Consider the following 21931-nt stretch of genomic DNA (forward strand, 5'->3'; position numbering starts at 1 on the left):
GATTCACATTGTCCAACACTTTCTTGATAACATCAATTGTTGAACACTGGATCCACAGCTTCTTCTTTCTATCTATAGAATAACTCTCTTTCGGCTTCTCCCGTTAGGGGTCGCCACAGCGGATCATCCGCATGTTTGATTTGGCACATGTTTTTACGCTGGATGCCCTTCCTAACGCAACCCTCCCCATTTATCCGGGCTTGGGACCGGCACTAAGAGTGGCTGGGGTTGGTTCACTGACCGGGGATCGAACCCGGGCCGCAGCGGTGAGAGCGCCACATCCTAACCACTAGACCACTAGGGGACCATGCTATCTATAGAATGATGTGTGCTTTATTTGCATGTAGTCATTAGTCGTATAGATACATTTTATATGATGTGAATCACCATTTGCTGGATTTTCTCAAATCATTAAAGAAAAGTAAAAGATTCTGCAGTCTTTTATCTTATTCTATAGCCATGGGGACACATTGCAAATATATGAAAACAACTAACCTCTTTTCCTTTTTTTCCAAGTGAGATTTGAGCAAAAATACCTCCCAGTTTGGAACATTTCTTCATCTTCTTATTCTGCTCCCACTGAAGCCATTTTCATCCCTTAACAGCTACAATGTTTGTATCTTTATCAAATAATTTAGTTCATAAGTTCCTCCTAATGGCTCATCTGTTCAAAATGCAGAATACGATTTTATATTCACTCAGTTTGGTATCTGACCTTTAAACGCCTAAAATTATCTGGTTTCTCATTCTATTGCTTCCTGCAGAAACATGATGACCTCAAAATAGATAGTCATTCGTTAGGCAAAATATGTTTAATGTATTATGTCCCAGCATCGCATTTGGTCTGGTCAGCAATGTCATGAGCTTCCCCTAAATATGCCGCAGATGTCCTTCTCCTATGGACCATGAAGACAGGCCAAGTTTCATCTTTCACCTATGTTTTACCACGTTATCCTGATGAAAAAGAAAATGGGCTGAACGTAGTTGAACACATGCCCATGCAATTTGTATGTGTATTTTTAACACTTTATTCCCCATTTAGTCCCCATTTGCTGTTAAATTGACATCCTTAATAATCTGTTTAATGTACAGGTAAGATGTTATACTAAATTTTTACAAGGGCATTAGTAAAGTCGGGTACTTGTTTACAATGAGAAGGCCTGGGGTGCAGTCAGTGTTCCAGTTTATCCCCCAAGGTGTTCAAAAGGATTGAGGCCAAGCCTCTATAGGAGGCCACTGAAGATCTTCCACTACAACCCAGGTAGATCATATCTTTATGAAGCTTGTTTTGTGCACAGGGGCATTGTCATGCTAGAGCAGGTTTGGGTATCCTAGTTCAAGTGAAGAGAAAATGTTATGCTACCACAATTGTGTGCCTGCATCTTTGTGGTAACAGTTGGGGGAAGAACCACATATACACTACATTGCCAAAAGTTTGCAGACATCTGGTATGTGGTTTTTGGAGTGTGCTTGTGGAGATTTGTGCTTATTCATACTGACACGGGGGTGTTATTCAAGTCAGGTACTGATGTAGATGAGGTGAGGAGGCCTGGGGTTCAGTCAGCATTCCAATTTATCCCAAAGCTGTTCAATAGGGTTGAGGTCAGAGCTCTATAACTGGAGATCTTCCACTCCAACCCATGTAAAGCATCTCTTCAAGGACTTTGCTTTGTACACAGGGGCATTCTCATGCTGTAACAGGATTGAGTTTTCTAGGTCAAAGTGAAGGGAACATTTCATGCATATCCCTATCCCTATACAATTGTGTTATAGGGATATATATATATATATATATATATATATATATATAGGGATTTGTTTTAACTTTGCAATAAAAACACATATGACTGGAAATGTCCAAAAGTGTCCAACACCTTTGTCCATATAGTGTAGCTGGAAAAGTCAGGTGTCCCAATAAATTTGCCCTTATAGTGTGTCTTTCAATGTCATTATGTCCATATCCACATGACTTAAGGAAAGGGACATCAGGAGCAATTTATATTGTGGCTGCTGGAATTTTAAGCAGCATAAAAGTGATGTGTTCTGTGACATTGCACCTAACTGTTTATTTGTTACAGAGAATATATGTTGATTACAATGTTATATTACAGTGAGCCTGAATGTCACCATCATCCAAAAAATGTGCTATGCATACCTGTTTTCAGATGACAAAGAACTGAGAAGGACCTCTCTGAGGTAGCAGAAGACGCCAAAATATACTGGAGCAGTAATAGGATCATGTCAACTGTCAGACTAATACAGTTATTGCACAGTGATTTTGTAGTTTGTCTTAAACCATTTATTTGTTTTAATTTGAATAAATAATGTATTTTACAGCTACGGGCAAGTCTGATCCTGCTGGTTTAGGGATAACCTGGTACATAGCAAAATTCAGGATTATGATATGATCATGGAAGAGAGAGTGTGTGAGAGAGAGAGAGAGAGAGAGAGAGAGAGAGAGAGAGAGAGAGAGAGAGAGAGAGAAAGAGAGAGAGAGAGAGAGAGAGAGAGAGAGAGAGTGTGTGAGAGAGAGAGAGAGAGAGAGAGAGAGAGAGAGAGAGAGAGAGAGAGAGGAAGAGAGAGATACCATCTTATTTGACCAAATCTTAGCAGAACTCAGACTTCTTCCAGCTACTTCTATCAGTAGTCATATCATCAACAAACACCAGTGACCCAGATCCCCATACAGCCATAAATGTCCAGGCCATAACACTGTCCCCATATGCTTTGGATCTTGAGTTTATGAGTTTGATTTAATTAATTAAAGTTTCATCTGCCCAAGGAATCAATACAATCTTGAAATATTATGACTAGTTTATAATAGTCAAATTGTGAGTTTTCAACCAGGCCTATTCTATTATTACAGTGGGTTTTATTTGCTATACAGCAAAGCACAACAATAGTGTAACGAAATTGTCAATTTATTGTGATCTTTTGTACATGTTTGTATGGTTGCTTTTCTGTGGCGATAACTACCATCCAAAAAACTAACCCAAGGTGTCACCCAGATGAAGATGGGTTCACTTTTGAGTCGGGTTCTTCTCAATTTTTCCATCTGGTAGTATTATAAACTTATAAATGCAGAATTTATATTTGTAATCTATTTATTTCTAAAAAGCTGCTTTGAGACAATGCACATTGTTAAAAGAGCTATTAATAATAATAATAATAATAATAATAATAATAATAATAATAATAATAATAATAATAATAATAATAATAATAAATTGAACTAAACTGTTGCAGTACAGTATGTGCTTTACAGCGTTTTTGCATATTACACCAGTGGATGGCGCTGTATCATTTTATGTGTTTGTTGCTACCATAAAGCGTGCATTTTTTTATTTGATTCAGTCTGTCCGTGGATAAAACTGCATCTTGTTATGATCTAGTTCAAGGTGGGCTGAGATTGAGAAGTCTAGAAATAACAACCATAAATGGAGATGTTTTCATGTTCCTGTTTAGTTCCCAGCTGCTGAGTTGAGTGCACAAGGTTCAGCCTCTTCTTCTTTATCTACAGTAAAACCTTTAAGCAGTTTGAACGACGTTCTGTTTTATTATATCATCGTTTAAACGTAATCTGGAAAGACAAGCTGTTACCCAAACCCTTATTTTGGGATGGTAGTAATCAGTGTTAAGTGGCACACTAGGAGGCCAACGAGAGAGTTAACAGTGAGCTCTGTGATTCATGCCCTGCCCATACTGCTTTCCCACACACAGCCTGAGGAAGTGACAACACTACTGCACAACTTTAAATCCAGATCCTTCTGTGTGGCTGTTACCGAGGGATGACAACATTTCTAGAGTGTGGAATTTGTCCTACAATGCGAATTAAACCATGAAGACAAAGTTCGGGATTATTTGGGATGCTGTCCGAGTGTTAACTGCACTTTGGTCTGTGTTCAGTGTTCACACGGTTCTGCTGGTCCACGCGCAGGATGGTATGATCACTCATCTAATATTACTCACAAACATATGTATTAGGGTTATTAATCCGTATATTGCTACATAAACTTGTCATCTAACATCATTTGCAAAGAAAGATTCTCCATGCAATACGATCAGGAACGTGTGTGTGTGTGTGTGTGTGTGTGTGTGTGTGTGTTATAAAGAGCTATGTGGAGCAGTACCCCAGTACTCTGTGCATGTAAAACTCTTTTTTTGTTTGTGTTTTTGTTTGTCTGCATCTTGTGAAAGAAGTGTTTTCGAGCACTCATGCCTTGTTTTTTAGTTTACTTATTCATCATGCTCTTTGTCAGTAGTTATTAATTTACTTGGAGTTTACAAAGCAAATCAAGATTTTCTATTGGAAATGCTTTAAACAATTCTGCCTGGATATTTCTGGTCAAAATAATGTAAATTTTCCTTAAAAGTTTGACATGTACATCATATATATATATATATATATATATATATATATATATATATATATATATATATATATATATATATATATATATATATATATATATATATATATATATATATATATATATATATATATATATATATATAATGCTGAATGCTGGTTTTGTTTTAAATGGGTTATTTACGTATTCACTTTGACAAGTAAAGTGGCACAGAGAGTGAATATCACAGTGGATAGTTTACATATAGTAAAGCTAAAACTCTAAATATTTAGAGATCAGTACGTCATGACAGACACATCACGGCCCAGTAGTGGTAAGATTAGTTATGGTTAGACTGAGAGCGAGTGTTTGTTATAATGCTTGCTCTACCAGCTAGTGATAATTCTGCAATGTGAAACTTGTTCAAGATTGTAATGGACTGTCTGAGCTTCAGTCTCCTCTGTGTTTACTCTTACACACACCAGTTTGTTCCAACATGAGTGGGGTCAGTGTGAATCACCTTGGCCACGTCCACACTCTAAAGAGGTAAGGATTACTGGGTAAACACACTCCAACAGAGCCATGTCTCTGTGTACTGTGTCTACACAGTAGGGAGCAAACCTCTGGATTCTAGCTGCATCATCCCAGAGGAAGTTGACTGATGCTAGGGTCATTACTTTACATGATTCATTTGCTTTAACAAGCCACAGACATTTTACAAGACATCGGAATTAGGCAGCATAAGGAACAGAATAGACGAACTCCTGAGGTGAATTTGCTGTCACTACATGATGGACAGAAAGGTATTACGAAGGTGACAGCCTAAACAGCTGAACATCCTGGCAGGCCTGTGGGGACCTGCCCACACCACTGAGGTGGAAATAAAAATGACATGTTCCCAGACAGTGTGTGAAGAATACCTGACAGATATCCAGAGTCCTTGTTTTAGTTAGCCTTTGAAGTGATTCCTTTTGAAAAGATGAGATTCATTTATATGAAGAAATGTGCATAGCCCATTTAATCCGCTGTGACTTTTGTAAGAACCGAGTCATCTCATTCATGATGATGGTGATGATAATGATGATGATGATAATGATAATGAAAAATGGCAAAATATTTTGCTTTATTAACTTGAAAATGCTGATATATATAATAATGTTATGTTCTTTTATATATATAAGAATATGTTCTTATATTTAGCTACATTAAAGGCAAAGAATCACTGCAAACTCTGCAAACACACCCAGACATGTCTCAGCATGACTGGGGTCCTGAAAAGTAATTACAGCAGAAATTCCCAGTTGTTCCCAGTTACCACTTTGTTAGCCAACAGGAAAAATAATAAGACAATGATACTAAATAGAAACAAGACAGAAAAAATATTACCTACATTTGTATTACCTACATACAACAGCATCATAAAGATCTAAAACTTTTAAAGATTTACAGCAATCGAATTTCCTCATCTTTCATGTGGGTGGTGGCAAGTATAGCCACTCTGCCGTCCATGGCTACAGACCAGAGCACTGGTATTTCCAGGGAATCTCAGGGGAGGTGTGTGGGAGGGAAGAGGGCGAGGAAACAAATGAGCGGTACTAACCGATTAAGAACAGAAAACAGAACTCTAAAACATAAGATCACCTCATCATGGACCCTGAGTATGGACAGGGGGGGAAAAACATCTTAAAACAATATCCATTGTTTATATGGCACAGAGATAGAAAACTATAGATTTTGCTCTTTAGCCACAGTGAGTCATACTCATAGGCTGCTGAACTTCATGAAATGAGGGTCATTAACTGTCTGGCCACAAATGTGTGTTAGTTTTCCTGTGCCGATGATGAAGACTTGTTCATAGCAACAAAAGTATTTCTAATCATCCTTACATCAAACATAGAGAATGCAATGTGTCAGTGGAATCGAACCTGTACAGTCATCAAGCTATGTGGGAATATCAGCGTGGGTTGTGAATAAGAAGGAAAACTATAAAAGAGACTTAACTTCACATTTATAAACACACACACACACACACACACACACACACACACACACACCTTTTAGATTTTGCCTCGAAATAGGTCGCTTTCTGGAACTCCTTCTTACTCACCTTCACACAAACCCTATCATTAACAAGGACTTACTGTAATTATCATTTTAATTGAAATGTAAACTGAAAACCCCCTGGAGTATAACAAACACAAGGGAACTTGGCAAACTCTGGTTCCACACAGGACTCAGCTGTTGTGTACGCATTTGCCCAGACATTTTCACAGTTCTTATGCCAGCATGTCAATGTAATGTTATGGATAAAGCCAACCACCTGCACACTGCTAACAGTGTGTTATAAACACAACCACAACACCAAATTTGCCTCTTACTGGTAGTCTGATTAGAAATATAGACAACTCTACTTTGGAAATACATACTGGTTAAAAAAATTTGCTTTTTCCCCCACACAGGAAACAGAATTTAGACATGTTGCAATTGATAGCTGTTGTTTAGCGATTAATCATCATTCAAATTGAATAAACAAAACCATTACAAGTTCAAGTTATTAACGTTTCGAAAACAACTGTTCCACAAGACCGCATTTTGTTTGTCCAATATTTAAACAGCATTTATCTTGAGGTAATTATGTCTTGTAAATAAGCCAATGTGGTTTTAGAAGAGGAAATTCTTTATTTATTTATCTGTTGGTTTCACTCCAGGTAATGGGTGTGGACACACAATCCTGGGTCCTATGAGTGGCACCGTGGCATCTCGGAACTACCCTGGCACGTACCCTAACCACACGCAGTGCATGTGGAGCCTGAAAGTGCCTACAGGATACACACTGAACCTCATCTTTGGAGACTTTGACCTGGAGTGGAGCAAGGACTGCAAAGCTGGCTCTCTCACCATCACTGAGAAAACTAAAGCCTTCACTTTGGGTAAGAAATTCAGTCTTTTTTTTTTTTCTTTTTTTATACACAATTTATTGGAGCAAAATTAAATGCAGTAAAATATGGTCAACTTTCTAGATGGTTCCCTGTGTGTTTTGTATGAATCTGTATTGGCTTTAGTTATTTTTATTACACCAAATTACAAGTATATGCCAGATATACACTTATAGATTTTGGTAGCTGGGAATTTTTTTTTTCGGCTGATGTGTGTATACTGATTAGTTATAAATGATAATATGCATTCACATGACATTCACAAAAACATTCAAAACAGAAGCTGACAGAGAACTGAAACTTCTAAATGGTTAATGATTGACTCATTTCCAACAAGGTGTATTAAATCTTCCAGTAATACAGTTTAGCCATTGCATTGTGTGAGGTAGAGGATATAGAGATACACAAACACCTTTTGCTTTTATAGGGTGCCATTTCTTTTGTTTTAAATAAATAAATAGTGTTTATTTGATTTAATTCATTCATTGGTTTTGGATTGTTTTCTTTTCAGTAATTAATCTGAAACATGACATTTACATCATTTATTGAAATGTATTTGTTTATAAAATATAGTAACTGACACTAATGGCTTGTTTTTATGTCTTAAATATCAAGATCCACATTACTACTTAAATGAAAATTTGTGCAAACTCAATAGACAACCAGATAATTCTGGAGTAAATGCTTTTCCGAATGATTTACAAACAACTTGGTTCATATCCAGCGTGACAAATGAATTAATTATCCCATAGTGATCATGTTAGGGCCTGAAAACCACTTACGGATATGACATACACATTTCTTCAGATGAGTTCTTATCCTGAAGAGTCCAGTTGGTTCATCAAAGGTGCTCTTACATGTATATTACACCATACGTTGTGTTGTTGTTATTGGCAAATTCCAGACACCCATCTTCATGCTGTTCTCCAGCTCCTGCCAAGCCATGTGCCTGCCTACATAAGCAGGTTACATACCTCTCAGCAGAGGTTATGTGATAGTGACTCTTTTTACAAATACACACACATAAACATGAACATTTTGCAGGGGCAAGTGACAGTCATTAGCATGAGGAATTCAGGCTCCCTGGGGTCTGGGATATTTCTCAGTGGTACTTCAGCATTTTGCGTGTGAAACAGTCAGTGCCATATTTAGCAGTATGTGATTGTGCAGGTCTAGTAAGCCCTCAGGCTTACTTGTGATTCTCGTACTGAGAGACATGTGCTGTTAGCACTGTTGGTATGAGTCAGTAATTATGCCAGCTTCGTTCTGAAACACATTCCCGGCAGCCCTATGTTTTGTGGGATTTTTTTAAGTTGTCTGATACAGTGGATCAGCAAAGATGTGTATTTGAAAGAGTTTGTGTGTATAACTAATTGCCAAAAACAATTGAATGTGTGTTATACAGGACCTCTGTGCAGGCATCTGGCTGCTTCAGAAAAGAACATGTTGGTGAACAGTAGTGAAGTGACAATTCACTATGTGTCCGGCACTCACCGGTCTGGAAGAGGTTTCCTGCTGTCCTACTCAACCAATCAACACCCAGGTACCACACACTGAGATTTTAAATCTCTTCTTACACAATCCATAATAACCTTCACACTTATTGTTTTACAGTGAAAATCTTAAAAATGGAAGTTTTACAATGTTCTACACCTCTATAGTAATGTGCTTTTACTGATCTTCAGCAATACCCAGAAACCTTTCACTCCTGTATTTACAAGCCAGATGTCAAATCAAATCAAATTTTATTCATCACATACACATACATACAGGGTACGACATGCAGTGAAATGCTTTATACGACTGTCCGGCAAGAGGGGAATAGGGTGGGGAGAAAGAAAAAAAAGCAGATAAATAAAGTATAAAAACTATATAAAATAAAATATATGGTATATATATGATATCTACATTGCTAGAGCATCTGGTACATTTCATCATCAAACATGGCCAGAAATTTCCTGCTTTCATATGATGAGACTGTTTGAATAACACTGCTAACAAAATGTAAAAAAAATAATAAATTATCAGATAACCTTTTCAAAGATTTGACAATCACCTTTTTTTCATTGATAATTTTCTGCTTTAGACTTCCTGTCAGAAACATGTGAGTAAACATACAATCCAATTGTGGATACCAGATTCACTTTTCGAAGCTTTTGAAGCTTGTAGAAGGAAAAGTCATATTAAAAGACATAAGATGGACTGTGAATTGTGGTTAGACCATCCGAGGCTAAGAGCAGTTTTACACCAAACATAAGATATAAATAAAAGAAAGTGAAAATGAATGCCACCTATTTTCTGATCATAAGGAAAATGCTACATTAATCCAATTCGATTCAGTTTACAATTTTTTTATAAAGCATCTTTACACAAATAAAGAAATAAAAATTTAACATTTAGAAATGTGTCCCTAGGGGAAAAAACTTTCTGAGACAACATAAGTTGTAGAAATTCCTATTTCAATAATAGTATACTAGGTATATACTGTGCCCTCCACCAAACCTGGCACCCTTGGTAAATATGAGCAAAAGGGGCTGCTGAAAAATGACTTTATTCCTTAACCTTTTGATTGTTTGTTAATAAATTGACAAAAATACTCTTTCATGGATATCAAACAATTGCAGACACCACACAGTTTTAGGTAAATATGTGTGTGTGTGCCACAATTATTGGCACTTTTAGTTCATATATTTTTTGCTACCACCCTTTGCAAAGACAACAGCTTTGTCTTCTATAATGCCTGATGAGGTTAAGAATACATGGCAATGATGTGAGATTCCTTCATACAGAATCTTTTCAGATCTTTCATATTTCAAGGTCCATGCTGACTCCACTTCTTTTTACCAGAAGATAAATACTTTTGGCAGATACTCTTGGAACCAAGAAGTTTTACGATATGGACAGTAGTTCCAATTCATGAATTCTTCATGAGATCAGGTCCTCTATACCATGATTCACACTGATTGACCAGTATTTATAGTGTCTTGTGCTTCATCCTTCCTAAGGGACCGATTGCCAAAAGAATTCTATACTATCACATTGCAGCTGCATGCTGTGCTATAAAGGTAAAAATGCTTACGGCCTAAGAGGCAAACGCTATGTAACCATCAAATAATCTGAGAGGCACATATATATGTGTGTCTTTGTGTGTTGAGTGAGGCTAACATATTAGAATGTGGCTGTCCTGCTTCGCTGAGCTAAAGAGTGTTTGCTCTGTAAGCAGACTAGCAGGCCTTCTCTCTTAACCTGAATAGAGAGACAGAGGCTTTTGAGAGTGGCCACACATAGGGAGCTGGGGATTAGTGATGTTCCCCTCCTCCTCTACTTCCTCCTCCTCTACAAAGCACACAGCATGGCAGGTTAACCATCCCTTTGCCACACTGACATGACAAATAGCTTGGTTTATTAGCTATTTTCCAAAGTTGATCTAAGAAATGAATATTTGTTTGTAGCAAGTCCCTACAGTTGTTGTACACTATTAATCATATTTAATCATGCATGTGGATTTGGCTTTCTCATTTAATTAAGCATTTTTGGAGGGGTAATCATGTATAATAACTCAGGGTGACTTAGGATGGTAACAATTCAGTTCAATTATAAGAATCTTTTAAACAAAATGTTTATGAAGATTACTGTCTGTATACAATGAAATTCAGTCCAGAAATATGAATGGAGGTTTAATATTGTAAACAAAATGAACTACAGTTTTATTGTAGCTTAAAATTGTAGCTGTTATTATATTTATGAACACAATGCCTGGGGCTCAAATTAACCCAAAATGCGAGCTCCAACATTGACTAAAATGTCTGAGTTATCCTTCCTCTTTCTCGGGCACTGTAAATTGGAACCATATAACCTGTAATGCATGTTGGTCATTGTGAGCTATCAGTCCCTTCACAATTAAGATGATTTCTAGTAATTCGACAGGCTCTCCAGGAAAGAATGTGATAATGAGATCTGCATGCTTTCCATATATTTTACCTCTATGGGTTACACAAATAGAGAACACTGCTGTTCAAACAGAGCAGTTGCATTCCATACAATTATTAGATGGTTAATTTTCACTATGTAAATCACCCATTTCCACGATGGATTTTTTTGCATATATTTATGTAGTAGTTTGCATACTATGGTGACTAATTTATTAAATTTTAGCTCATTTGTCTATTATTACAGTCAGTATTTATATGATACAACTAATTAATGTGATAAGGGAAAGAATTATATTTTAACCGTATTATGTTTACTTACTCAGTCTACTTTGTAAATGATATTCCAGACTTAAACTGACAAAAACAAAAAGGTACCTTGGGGTGCACAGGCCAAGTTATTATACGTAGGGAACAAATTAAGAGTTTTCCAGATAGCTGTTGTGTTATAGAACAGAATTCAGCAAAGCAAGAAGTCAAAAAAAGGTCAGTTGTTCAAGAACAGAACCAATACTCTTTACACACGTTAGAATGTTTCAAGCACTCTGGGTTCTGTAATGTGAACACGTGACTTCCTGTTTTTTATTTGTTTGTTCAAATCACATCTGGAGCCAAGATCGTATCCCAGAGAGCTCCGATCAACTGCGCCACACTGTGTTGAGACACTGGGCTCATGCTCACACCCACGTAAATGCCTTTACGTATATATACATAGATCACATGCACACACCCTAATCATTACACAAGCAATCAACGTCATCATCACAAATTGAGGGACATGCAGTTAGTATATAAGAACAAGCATGTGGGATTGTGGGAATGTGAGCAGATTTATTTTGTGGCTTTGTGATTGATGCAGTCGTTTCTTTTTTTCTCAGACCTCATATCATGTCTTCACAGAGGAAGCCACTTCACCTCCCAGCAGATCAGGTAGGAGGCCGTTTCACACTGACTCATCTCAGCCGCAATTATAATTATATATTTTTTTTTATTCTCCCGAATGTGCATAATTTTTTTATATTCTCTTCTCTGTCATTTAAGATATTTTTGTTCCTTCTTCCTTTCTTTACATTGCTTTTACTTTTTTTTTTCTTAGTTATTCTGAGCATGACATAGGAACAGAAACAAAACCTATATATATATATATATATATATATATATATATATATATATATATATATATATATATATATATATATATGTGTGTGTGTGTGTGTGTGTGTGTGTGTGTGTGTGTCTTTGGCTTTCTCATTCTCTCTACAAATAACGACTCACCTCTTTGGAATTGAGTTCCTTAGTATTATACTTATTTTTCTATTTTCCACATTATCCTTATTATTTACGATAGTATATTCTGTTTATTTTTACAATGAAAGTAGGAAATCTGTACAATCCTTGTGGATTTGTTGTACTAATCATTCATGACCCTCCTGTTTTTCAGAGCTTTTTGTCCTGGGGGATGCAAGGATGTGGCAGGGGAAATCTGGGGTCAGCATGGGCAAGGCTACAGAGATGTAAGTACTCTTTTTCTCAGGCCTTATAGGCAGAAGCATTATTATTATTATTATGATGCTTGAAGCTAATTACATCCACTTGACAATGAGGATAGCTGTGCAGGGTGTCCATTTTGACAGAATTATTGCTTGATAAATGAGCAATGCCTGCACTTCATCAGGGTGAATGACAACTAACGAGGCTATGAGCTGTATTTTCTCGGTAGCGAAACTAGAATGTTCTGACATAATGTTTGTGTGTTATTATAATTTGTTGGGGTAAAAGCTATTCTTTTCATATTTCTTTTCCATTTTTCATGTTTGTATTCTGTTGTTATTTTTATAATGAAAAATGCGAATACTTGTGCTGTTTGCAAATGCTGTAGAACAACAGGGGGTGGGAAATTTGAAATCCACAGGACTGGTTGTGCTTTCAAACCAACTCTGGGCCAATATTTGGTGCTTTTGTTACTGCTTGCTGAGAACTCCTGTAAACACAATCACAAAGCCAAAATGGTATTTTTTCGCTAGTTTTGAACGCAGAATAAATCCTGTCCGGATTCCTTGGTTGTCGGCCCATTCAACATAAATCTGCTGTGCCACACAGCCAAACAAATACAACTGATTTATGTTATCTGCAAGAAATAAGAACAAATCACAGACAGAATCAATAAAATGTATAACTAAACTAATTAAATGGCAGAGTTATAGAGCCAAGGATTTAGAGTAGGATGAAAACACATTTGTTGTTTTGTCAGTCAGCTCGTTATTTTACCTCTCTCTCAGTGAAACTAATCGCATGCTATTATCAAAATGTCATTGCACCAAGTCATCGGAGCATGCTTAGTTTTGTAGAAGGAGTGGAAGCTTTCACAAGGCAGAGGCACATGGCTGTGTATGTATGTGTGTGCGTGTGTGTGTGTGTGTGTGTGTGTATTTTTTTTATTTTTTTTTTTTAACAAAAACATCCTGTGAGTGTATGTCCAGGCAATGTTTCTCCAATCTTCAACTGCCTAATTTCAGTGAAAGACTGCCCAGTTGCCTCAGATTTCTGTTTGTGGCTGACAGAAATGCAACCTGATGCCCAACCAGCTCACAATTCATGTAAAGAGAGCTATCTGTTCTCCTCTGATCTCCTCACCAGCCAGATATTTCCACTTGTAGAACTACATCTCACTGTATATTTTTATACTTATTTTATACCAATGTTCCTATGAACAATGAGTATACGGACACCCTAAACGAATGTGGGTATGTGTATATGATGGAATTGAAATGTGATGGAATTGCGTGTGCACGTTATTAAAAGAATGTAAAAATTTGACAGTATAAATACACAGGTGTGACAGAGAGGTTCTATTCAGAGCTGTTAATGAGAGCGTCTGCCTTTGGAAAAGAGTAATTTTGTATTGCAGCTTGCCCTTGACTTGAGCAGAAGCAGCAGGCAATTATGACTGAGGTCATGATGGAGTTGCTGTGTAGAATTGGACCAGTACTGCCTGGGGGGAGATTTTTTTTCCAAGCTGCCGCAGGATGAATCGCCTTTTCTGAGCCTAGAATCAAAACACTATTTTGGAATGCCAGATACTACAATGAAAAAGGCAGCAATGCCACATAAAGTGCTGTAAACCTACTATATATTGGTGCTTTCTTCATGATTATGAGCCTGTGTATAATGTAATTACTGCATTTTGTTTGTGTTGTTGTTGTTGTTGTTTTAGACCTCTGTGCTGTGCAAAGCTGCAGTGCATGCAGGGGTCATATCAGACAGCCTGGGGGGCATAATTAATGTGACCCAGCAGAGAGGCATCACGCTGTATGAGTCAAGTTTTGCAAATGGAGTTCTGTCCAGAACGTGAGTGTGCCACTCTGTCAGCTAAGCACACATACACTGTTCCCTGCTGGAGACCTCAATGTACCCACTATGCAAACAAATTTCCATCCATACTTATCATTTCAACTCTGTGGTAGCTAATGTAATAGTTGCTCAGCTGTTTGAGTGTACAATTTAAGAAATATGCAAATCCCACTTTCAACCAAAAATCTCTTCTTTCCCCACAGAGGGTCATTGTCTGATAAGAGGCTAGTCTTCAGCAGAGGTAAATCCAGTGCTGCTTTCAGTTATTACAAACATGAAACTTGACAAATAGCAACACTTTTAATAAACACCAGTAATTAAGTGACCACAGGTTTTTGGGAAAATGTAATTCTATGATTCTTTGAGTATGACCAATGGCAAGACGGCTGTACACAAAATTATAGAGTATCTAATATGTAGTTACAACTAGTGCTTGGTACTTACATATTACGTATCATCATTACATATGAGACAATTGTACATTTCCAGTGTACAAGGCATACAAAACATCTGCACTGTTTATTTATTCGCTGACTCGTAATGTATGAAATTACAGTCCAGTTCTGCCAAGTTAATTTCCCTCCCATGTTTCGCATATCAGCATGTGACAGCGTGCTAGCAGTTATGACCTACAACGCGTCCTCCATGTCAGAGGATGTGGACAGCCTGAACTGGATTCCAGAAAATGGGGTCTCGACAGTCCAGTTTGTGAAATGGCACACCAGCATTGCGGATCAGCAGCCATGGCTGGAGCTGGAGCTCTTTAATCGGAGCAGCGTAACAGGTCAGGAGGCCAAGAGAATGCCTTTTAAATGCCTTTTGTGTGCAGATCATAGAGTTCTCTTTTGTTTGTAAGCCTCTTTTTGACTGCAGAATGTTAAGATCACTCAGTAAAACCTGTCTGTGTTGAACACTGGGTTGATGATTCAAATTATTTTTTCCAGGAATAATAACAGAGGGAGTGTCAAAATCTTTCATCAAGACTTACACAATCAAGTTCAGCAAAGACCGCAAAACATGGAAAATGTACAAAGATGCAACCAGCAAAGAAAAAAAAGTACCCAAAAAAATGTAACATTCCATACCATGATACAGTAATCCCCCGCTCTACCGCTGTTCGGACATCATGTCCCCAGGTTTATCGCGGAATTGTATTCGCCACATAACTAATTTGTTTGGCTGATTTTCCCGGTCTCTCGCGGATAGCACTATAGACCAAAAAACCTATAGGGAATTGTTTTTATGGAGTTTTAAGTTAGAAATATCATTTTTTATAATTAATTGAAGTAAAATGTTAATACAGTACAGTTGTGCTCACTATAAATATGATAGTGTTCTGTATTTCTACAAATGTACACAAAATTTATCTCGCTATATTCTTGCAAATGTTTTCTGTGTGTGTTTAAAGTGTGTGGGAGGATGATTTCCGGCTTAAACAATTAAAAACAAGCATTTTTATCGCGGGTGTTTTTGGAACGTAACCACCGCGATAAACGGGGGATTACTGTATATCCATGTCAGCTGTACCCTAATTCAAGTGTATTGCTGGATTTTTACTTTTTTCTTCTTTGTGTGCAGGTGTTTGAAGCCTCATCTGATGGTCAAACCACTTTTAACAGCCTGTTTCCCCCAATAACAGCCCGCTACCTCCAGATCTGGCCCCAGCTCTGGCACAGCAGAGTCTCTGTACAGGTCCAAGTACTCGGCTGTCCGTTGTCTGCGTTTCGACCTCGATCCAACATTGGTGGTAAAATTCCATCTCTCTATTCTCACATAGGCTTTGCTCCATGTTTCTGCTTTATGAGGCAGTATATGAATTCCTTGTGTAAGTTTCTTCTATATAAGATCTTACAGAAACAACAAGACTATATACAGCGCAAGGTAATAAGGCCTCGGAATTTCAGAGCAGATTTTTTTTTTCAGAGCTGATAATTGCATGGTGTCCAGCATTCCACTGAGTCTGCTTAGTTTCCTGAATGCCATACTTATTAGTTCAGTCAATCTTCTCCTCAGGATCCAGCGCACTGAATCCAGTTCCCACAGAAACCGTGCTGCTGAGTGAGTTCTCCACCGAGAGTCCTTTGGTCATACACTCGAGCCAAAGTAAGTTTAAACACGTACAATTCTATCATTTCTAGTTCATTGGCTCGCTGTATTAATTCTTCAGCATGGGCATAAAAGCCGAGTAAAAACGTGTACATAATATAGTTTTATTCCTTTAACTTCCCGCTATGAAGTATTGAGGAACTACAGTAAAAAATAATAGGGAAAGTGTGCAGTTGGAAGAATGACATATAGAAAGATGAGCAACAGAAGAGTGATTACACGTGTATGTCAGTACATTTTTGTGTGGGTGCCATTGCCCAGTCTGGCTGCCCATCCTGCCCATGTCTGAATACACCACTTGGGCAACTTGCTCCCTGTTTTTTAAGCACCTGTTGTAGCTACAGTACTTAAACAGTAGGTGCAACAGTAACGCTCTCTAAAAGCTTTGTTTATTCAATAAATTTTTGCTATTTCATTAAACGTACACAATTTACAAGGACATAAATTGTGTGTTATTGTTACTGCACTCAGATCACTTCTGGTACACATTTTTTCTCCTTTTGTTTTATGATTATGGTTAAATGGTTCATGTGTTATATTGATTATAACATTTTTATCCATTAAGAAGAAAATGGTCACAAGCAAGTCTTTTTCTTTATAGGCTTTAACCTTCTAGTGATATTAGTGGTGGGTTTGGTTCTGTGTTTGGCTCTGTGTGTGTGGTGCCTGTTGGCAGTACTGTTGTGGAGAAGAAGGTATGTTTTCACACATGTGCTCTTCTCATTGTATAGGATCTTCCCTTGTGTCATTTGTAACAATTGCTTTTTAGTTACTTATAATCCAGTTTTTTCATTCAAACTTTTGTTTCAGGAAAAAGGGTGCGCCCATGAAAAAGTCATGCCTTAACAAAGGTAAGCCCTGGATATAGTGAATAATATTTCATGCTTGTTGTGCCAAGCTTGCTTTCCTGTGGCTATTTGCTTTATAGTTAACTGCATTTGTCTCTTGTCAGGTTGTCAGAGTGTCCACGGGACAAAATTGCCATATACAGAATCAGAGCTTGTGTCCTACCCTCTGGCTAGGAACATCCATGATAGCCTGCCTAACCCTCCTCTCAATGGTAAGATGCACTAGGGTTTTAAATCTAGCTTAAAATATATAAGAAGCTTCTCAGTACATTTAAGATCTGTCTTAAAATTCATGTGACAAAAACAGTGATTTAACTGTTGCTAACATATTGCACCGATCAGGCATATCATTATGACCACCTGTTCATATCATTATGACCACCTGCCTATTATTGTGTTGGTCTCCGTTTTGCTGCCAAAACAGTTCTGACCCATCGAGCATTAACATTAACTTCTTGAACAATTTGAGCTCCAGTAGCTCGTCTGTTGGATCTACACGGACCACGTGCATTAATGCATTACACGGAGCCTTCGCTCCCCACGTGCATTAATGAGCATCGGCTGCCCGTGACCCTGTCGCCGGTTCACCGCTGTTCCTTCCTTGGAACACTTTTGATAGACACTGACCACTGCAGACAGCAAACATCCCACAAGAGCTGCAGTACTGGAGATGCTCTGACCCAGTCGTCTAGACATCACAATTTGGCTCTTGTTAAACTCGCTCACATCCTTACACTTGCCCATTTTTCCTGCTTCTACCACAATAACTTTGAGGACAAAATTTTTACTTGCTGCCTGAAATATCCCACATACTAACAGGTGCCATGATGAAGAGATAATCAGTGGTATTTACTTCACCGGTCATAATGTTATAAAGTACATTAAAAAAGCTTTCAATCTTGGACTAATAACATTTGATCTGCAGTGAATAAAAATCTTGACGTTCATCTGAAGCTTTACTGAACAAACATTCTTCCAAAGCACACAGACAGTAATGATTCAGTATGATGGAAGAGAAAGTTTAGGATGTCTACAGCAGCAACAGTTCAGGCAGTGAGCATGACCTTTTTGCTCCCATTCTGCTGGTTCCATGGTTCAGCTCAACAGCCAGAGAAACCCGAGAGAAAGCCCGAGTGCATTTTTCTCTTCCGTTCTTTATTTCTTTCACTCTCTCCCTCCCTTTTAGTCACTCATCAGCAGCATAAATGTGCCTTTCTTTAGTCAGCTGAGCCTCTGTGAAAGGGTCTCTGTAATTGGTTCCCAAATGAGGGGCACTTATGCTAGAGCAGCGCTCACGTCCTCCACCACCACCACCACCACCCCCTCTCCCGCCTTCAGGCTAACAGACTCTACAGTGAGGCCTTTAGTCACAAAAAGGACAGAGGGTCAAGACAATCAGACTCCCTTCATAGTCATTCTAATTAAAGCACATTCATCCAATTGAGATTCCTCCAGTTATTATGAATAATAGACAATAAGATATGCATCAAGACATAAATCATGTATAACTGTATACTGTTTATATCTCCCGTGTATGTGTGAATATAAATGGGTAATACAAACATATCTACACAAATTCACTGTCATAAAGGCGAATTGAAATGTCTGCTAGTCACTGATCCATCCATAAACAACGATCTAATAAGACCTTTTTTAATCACTCATTTTTTAAATGAATACACTGATTTGCTTTGCTTGTTCTGTTTGCACTTATTTGCCTACTAGCTTTGTTTTTTATGGACTTTCTAATAGACCCAAATAATATGTGCACTTACGCATGAATATCATTGAATTGATTACATCTCAAAATTAAAAATATACTCAAATGGTTTTCATGAACTTGTCACTGTAACACAATGTGATACTCGGGTAATTGAAAAGCAGCACAATTCCTGTAAGACTACACACTTTTATTCGTATACGTTCTACCTTTTTTTCCCCAGACTACGCTGAGCCTGATGTTCTCGCAGGTGGACAGAAAGTGGGTGTCACATTCCGACCACCTCTGGATCAGGGCTACACCGTTCCCTTTTCCATTAACCATTATGACACACCGAATCAACTTCCTGAATACGCCGAGCCCCTGCGGCTCGAGCCAGAATACGCCACACCATTCAACGAGCCGGTCGTCGATCCCTCCATTCCCACACAGCTAAAAACTCTGCAGAACCTTTCTCACCTTCACACAGCAGCCGGTACCTTACAATATGACTGCCCTGCTCACCAACGCCTTTCTAATGGATACTGCACTCCTTTTAGCAACGGTGCAGCAAACTACAAGCAACCCCAGCCTGTAGATTTGGTTGTGCCGCATACATATCACAAGCCCCTTTGAGCGCCGAACATTTGGCTGTAAATCTTATCGGCAAAGGTCATGTTTGCAGTTTTCAACTGTAAATATTAAAAGTTTCCAGGCTACTGTGAGAAATAATGAATCAACTGTGTCTCCTTTGAGAAGCCTTGAGAAGTTGCACAAATATATACTGTATTTATTATCGTTAATATTTAGTAATGGGAAAAAATATATATATTTTGTACAGCTTTGTTAGGTGGGGTTTTACAAAAGCCCATTGATTCACTTCTATGCCATTCTTACACACACACACAGAATATAAGACACATAGCTGCAGAAAAGTACAGTTGGTGACATGCACTGTAACTACAGCTTTCCTCATGTTATGGACATGTTTTACACTTATAATTTATGTATATACTTGTTTAATTCAGCCTTGTGTGTATAAAAGAACCATTGTATATCCAAAGCAAATATCAAATTATCTTTCATAACAGTGAATTAGATTTATGTATTAAGGGTGCAATACCACTGTATGTGTTACTGACTAATGACTGTTTTATATGAAGTTCAGAAATGTAATTCTGTGATGGACCACTGATCTTTTTGTGACCTGTTTTTACAAGTGATTTTTCTTGTATCGAGACTAATATTAATATACACATGGTGCATACTATATGTGCTGGTGATACACAAGTATGCAGAGGTACAAAAGTTGCTATATTGACAAACAATACATAAAGATATAGTAATTTTATAGAAAACAGTGTTATCTATGACTTCATTATTATTTAAGTATTATTTGGGCCATTTTTATTCTGTATTGAAACCATTTTGACACTGAATACTTTTGGTTAATTACAATTTCACTAAGAAAACACTTTTTACTCCATAACTGTGGACCTTCAAAGAACAAATCTCACAAGTCTCTTCATTTTTCATCCAGCCAATCATTGTGTGCTGTACAAAAGTTAAATGAACTTTATTGAGCATCCAATTAGGTTCAAAAATGTACAAAAAATTTGTCACAACGTAGCTAGTCATGTGTGTTTGAATAGAGATAATCCTGCAGACTGCATGAAAGGTGCAAATAAGCACCTCGGCCCTATTTTAATAATTATTTTATATGCTGATGTAAGCTAAGACTTAAAATGAGGTGTCTTGTTTGCATCCCTTCATGAAGGCAGAAATTTGAAAAGGCATACCGAAGTAGGTTTTGTTCATTTCTTTACAGTAGCTAGCTATGTTGAACTAATGTAGCCTATTTACTTTGTCGAAGACAAGTTAGTGTGTAAATGACGTTTTCAAGCGAAACATAAACAATATATAAAATAAAAAATGTCTTCATATCAAAACATGAACTTAATGCTGCGCTGAAATTCTAAAATAATGCGCTGAAATAATCCCTGAATGTGTAAAGACCAAATTACAGACACTTGAAGAGCTGCAGATAGTGAGGAGTAGGGATGTGTCTCCACCTTGTGGCTGTTATAAATAATAGCTTTAAATGAAATTAGATTACGTAACTTAACAATGTACTGTATGTTGTTTCTTAATTTCGGATCAAAACATTTTTCAGAACATACACCAAAAATAAATGAACGTACATATTTGAATAATTATGTATTTATTTTCTTTAAAATAAAACTAGTTAAATTAATATACTATATGCCAAAAGTTTAAAGACATCTGTTCATAAGTTTGGTACCGTACTCAACATTTAGTCCATATTTGCCCTTATAATTCACTCCAGTCTTCTGGGAAGATGTTCCACTTGATTCTGGAGTGTGCTTGTAGAGATCTGTGCTCATTCAGACACGAGGGTGTTAGTAAAGTCAGGTACTGATGTAGATGAGGTGAGGAGGCCTGGAGTGCCGTCACCGTTCACATTAATCCCAAAGGTGTTCAATAGGTTTGAGATCAGAGCTCTATAGCAGGAGATCTTCCACTCCAACCCATGCAAAGCATCTCTTCACGGAGTTTGCTTTGTGCACAGGGACACAATGCTCTCTTATGCTCTAACAGGTTTAGGTCTCCTAGTTCAAGTGAAGGGGAGATTTCATGCTTCTGCATCCAAAGACATCAAATGCATATCATGTGGCTTCATCTTTGTGATAAT

General features: G+C 37.6%; 1 protein-coding gene across 1 annotated transcript; it reads left to right on the forward strand.

The window, feature by feature from the left end:
- The first annotated feature begins 3518 nt into the window (after positions 1-3518).
- Positions 3519-20576, forward strand: LOC310728703 (discoidin, CUB and LCCL domain-containing protein 1). The gene is made up of 15 exons (XM_083546506.1): positions 3519-3941; positions 7058-7279; positions 8691-8828; positions 12093-12144; positions 12656-12728; positions 14429-14562; positions 14769-14806; positions 15167-15349; positions 15510-15622; positions 16144-16312; positions 16579-16668; positions 17273-17366; positions 17482-17522; positions 17624-17731; positions 19463-20576. Exons 1-15 carry the CDS (start codon positions 3839-3841, stop codon positions 19852-19854), a joined length of 1950 nt encoding a protein of 649 aa, XP_083402632.1. The 5' UTR covers positions 3519-3838; the 3' UTR covers positions 19855-20576.
- Positions 20577-21931: the final 1355 nt, after the last annotated feature.

This window comes from Silurus aristotelis (assembly GCF_946808225.1).
Source record: "Silurus aristotelis genome assembly, chromosome: 1".
In the NCBI taxonomy this organism is placed as follows: domain Eukaryota; kingdom Metazoa; phylum Chordata; class Actinopteri; order Siluriformes; family Siluridae; genus Silurus; species Silurus aristotelis.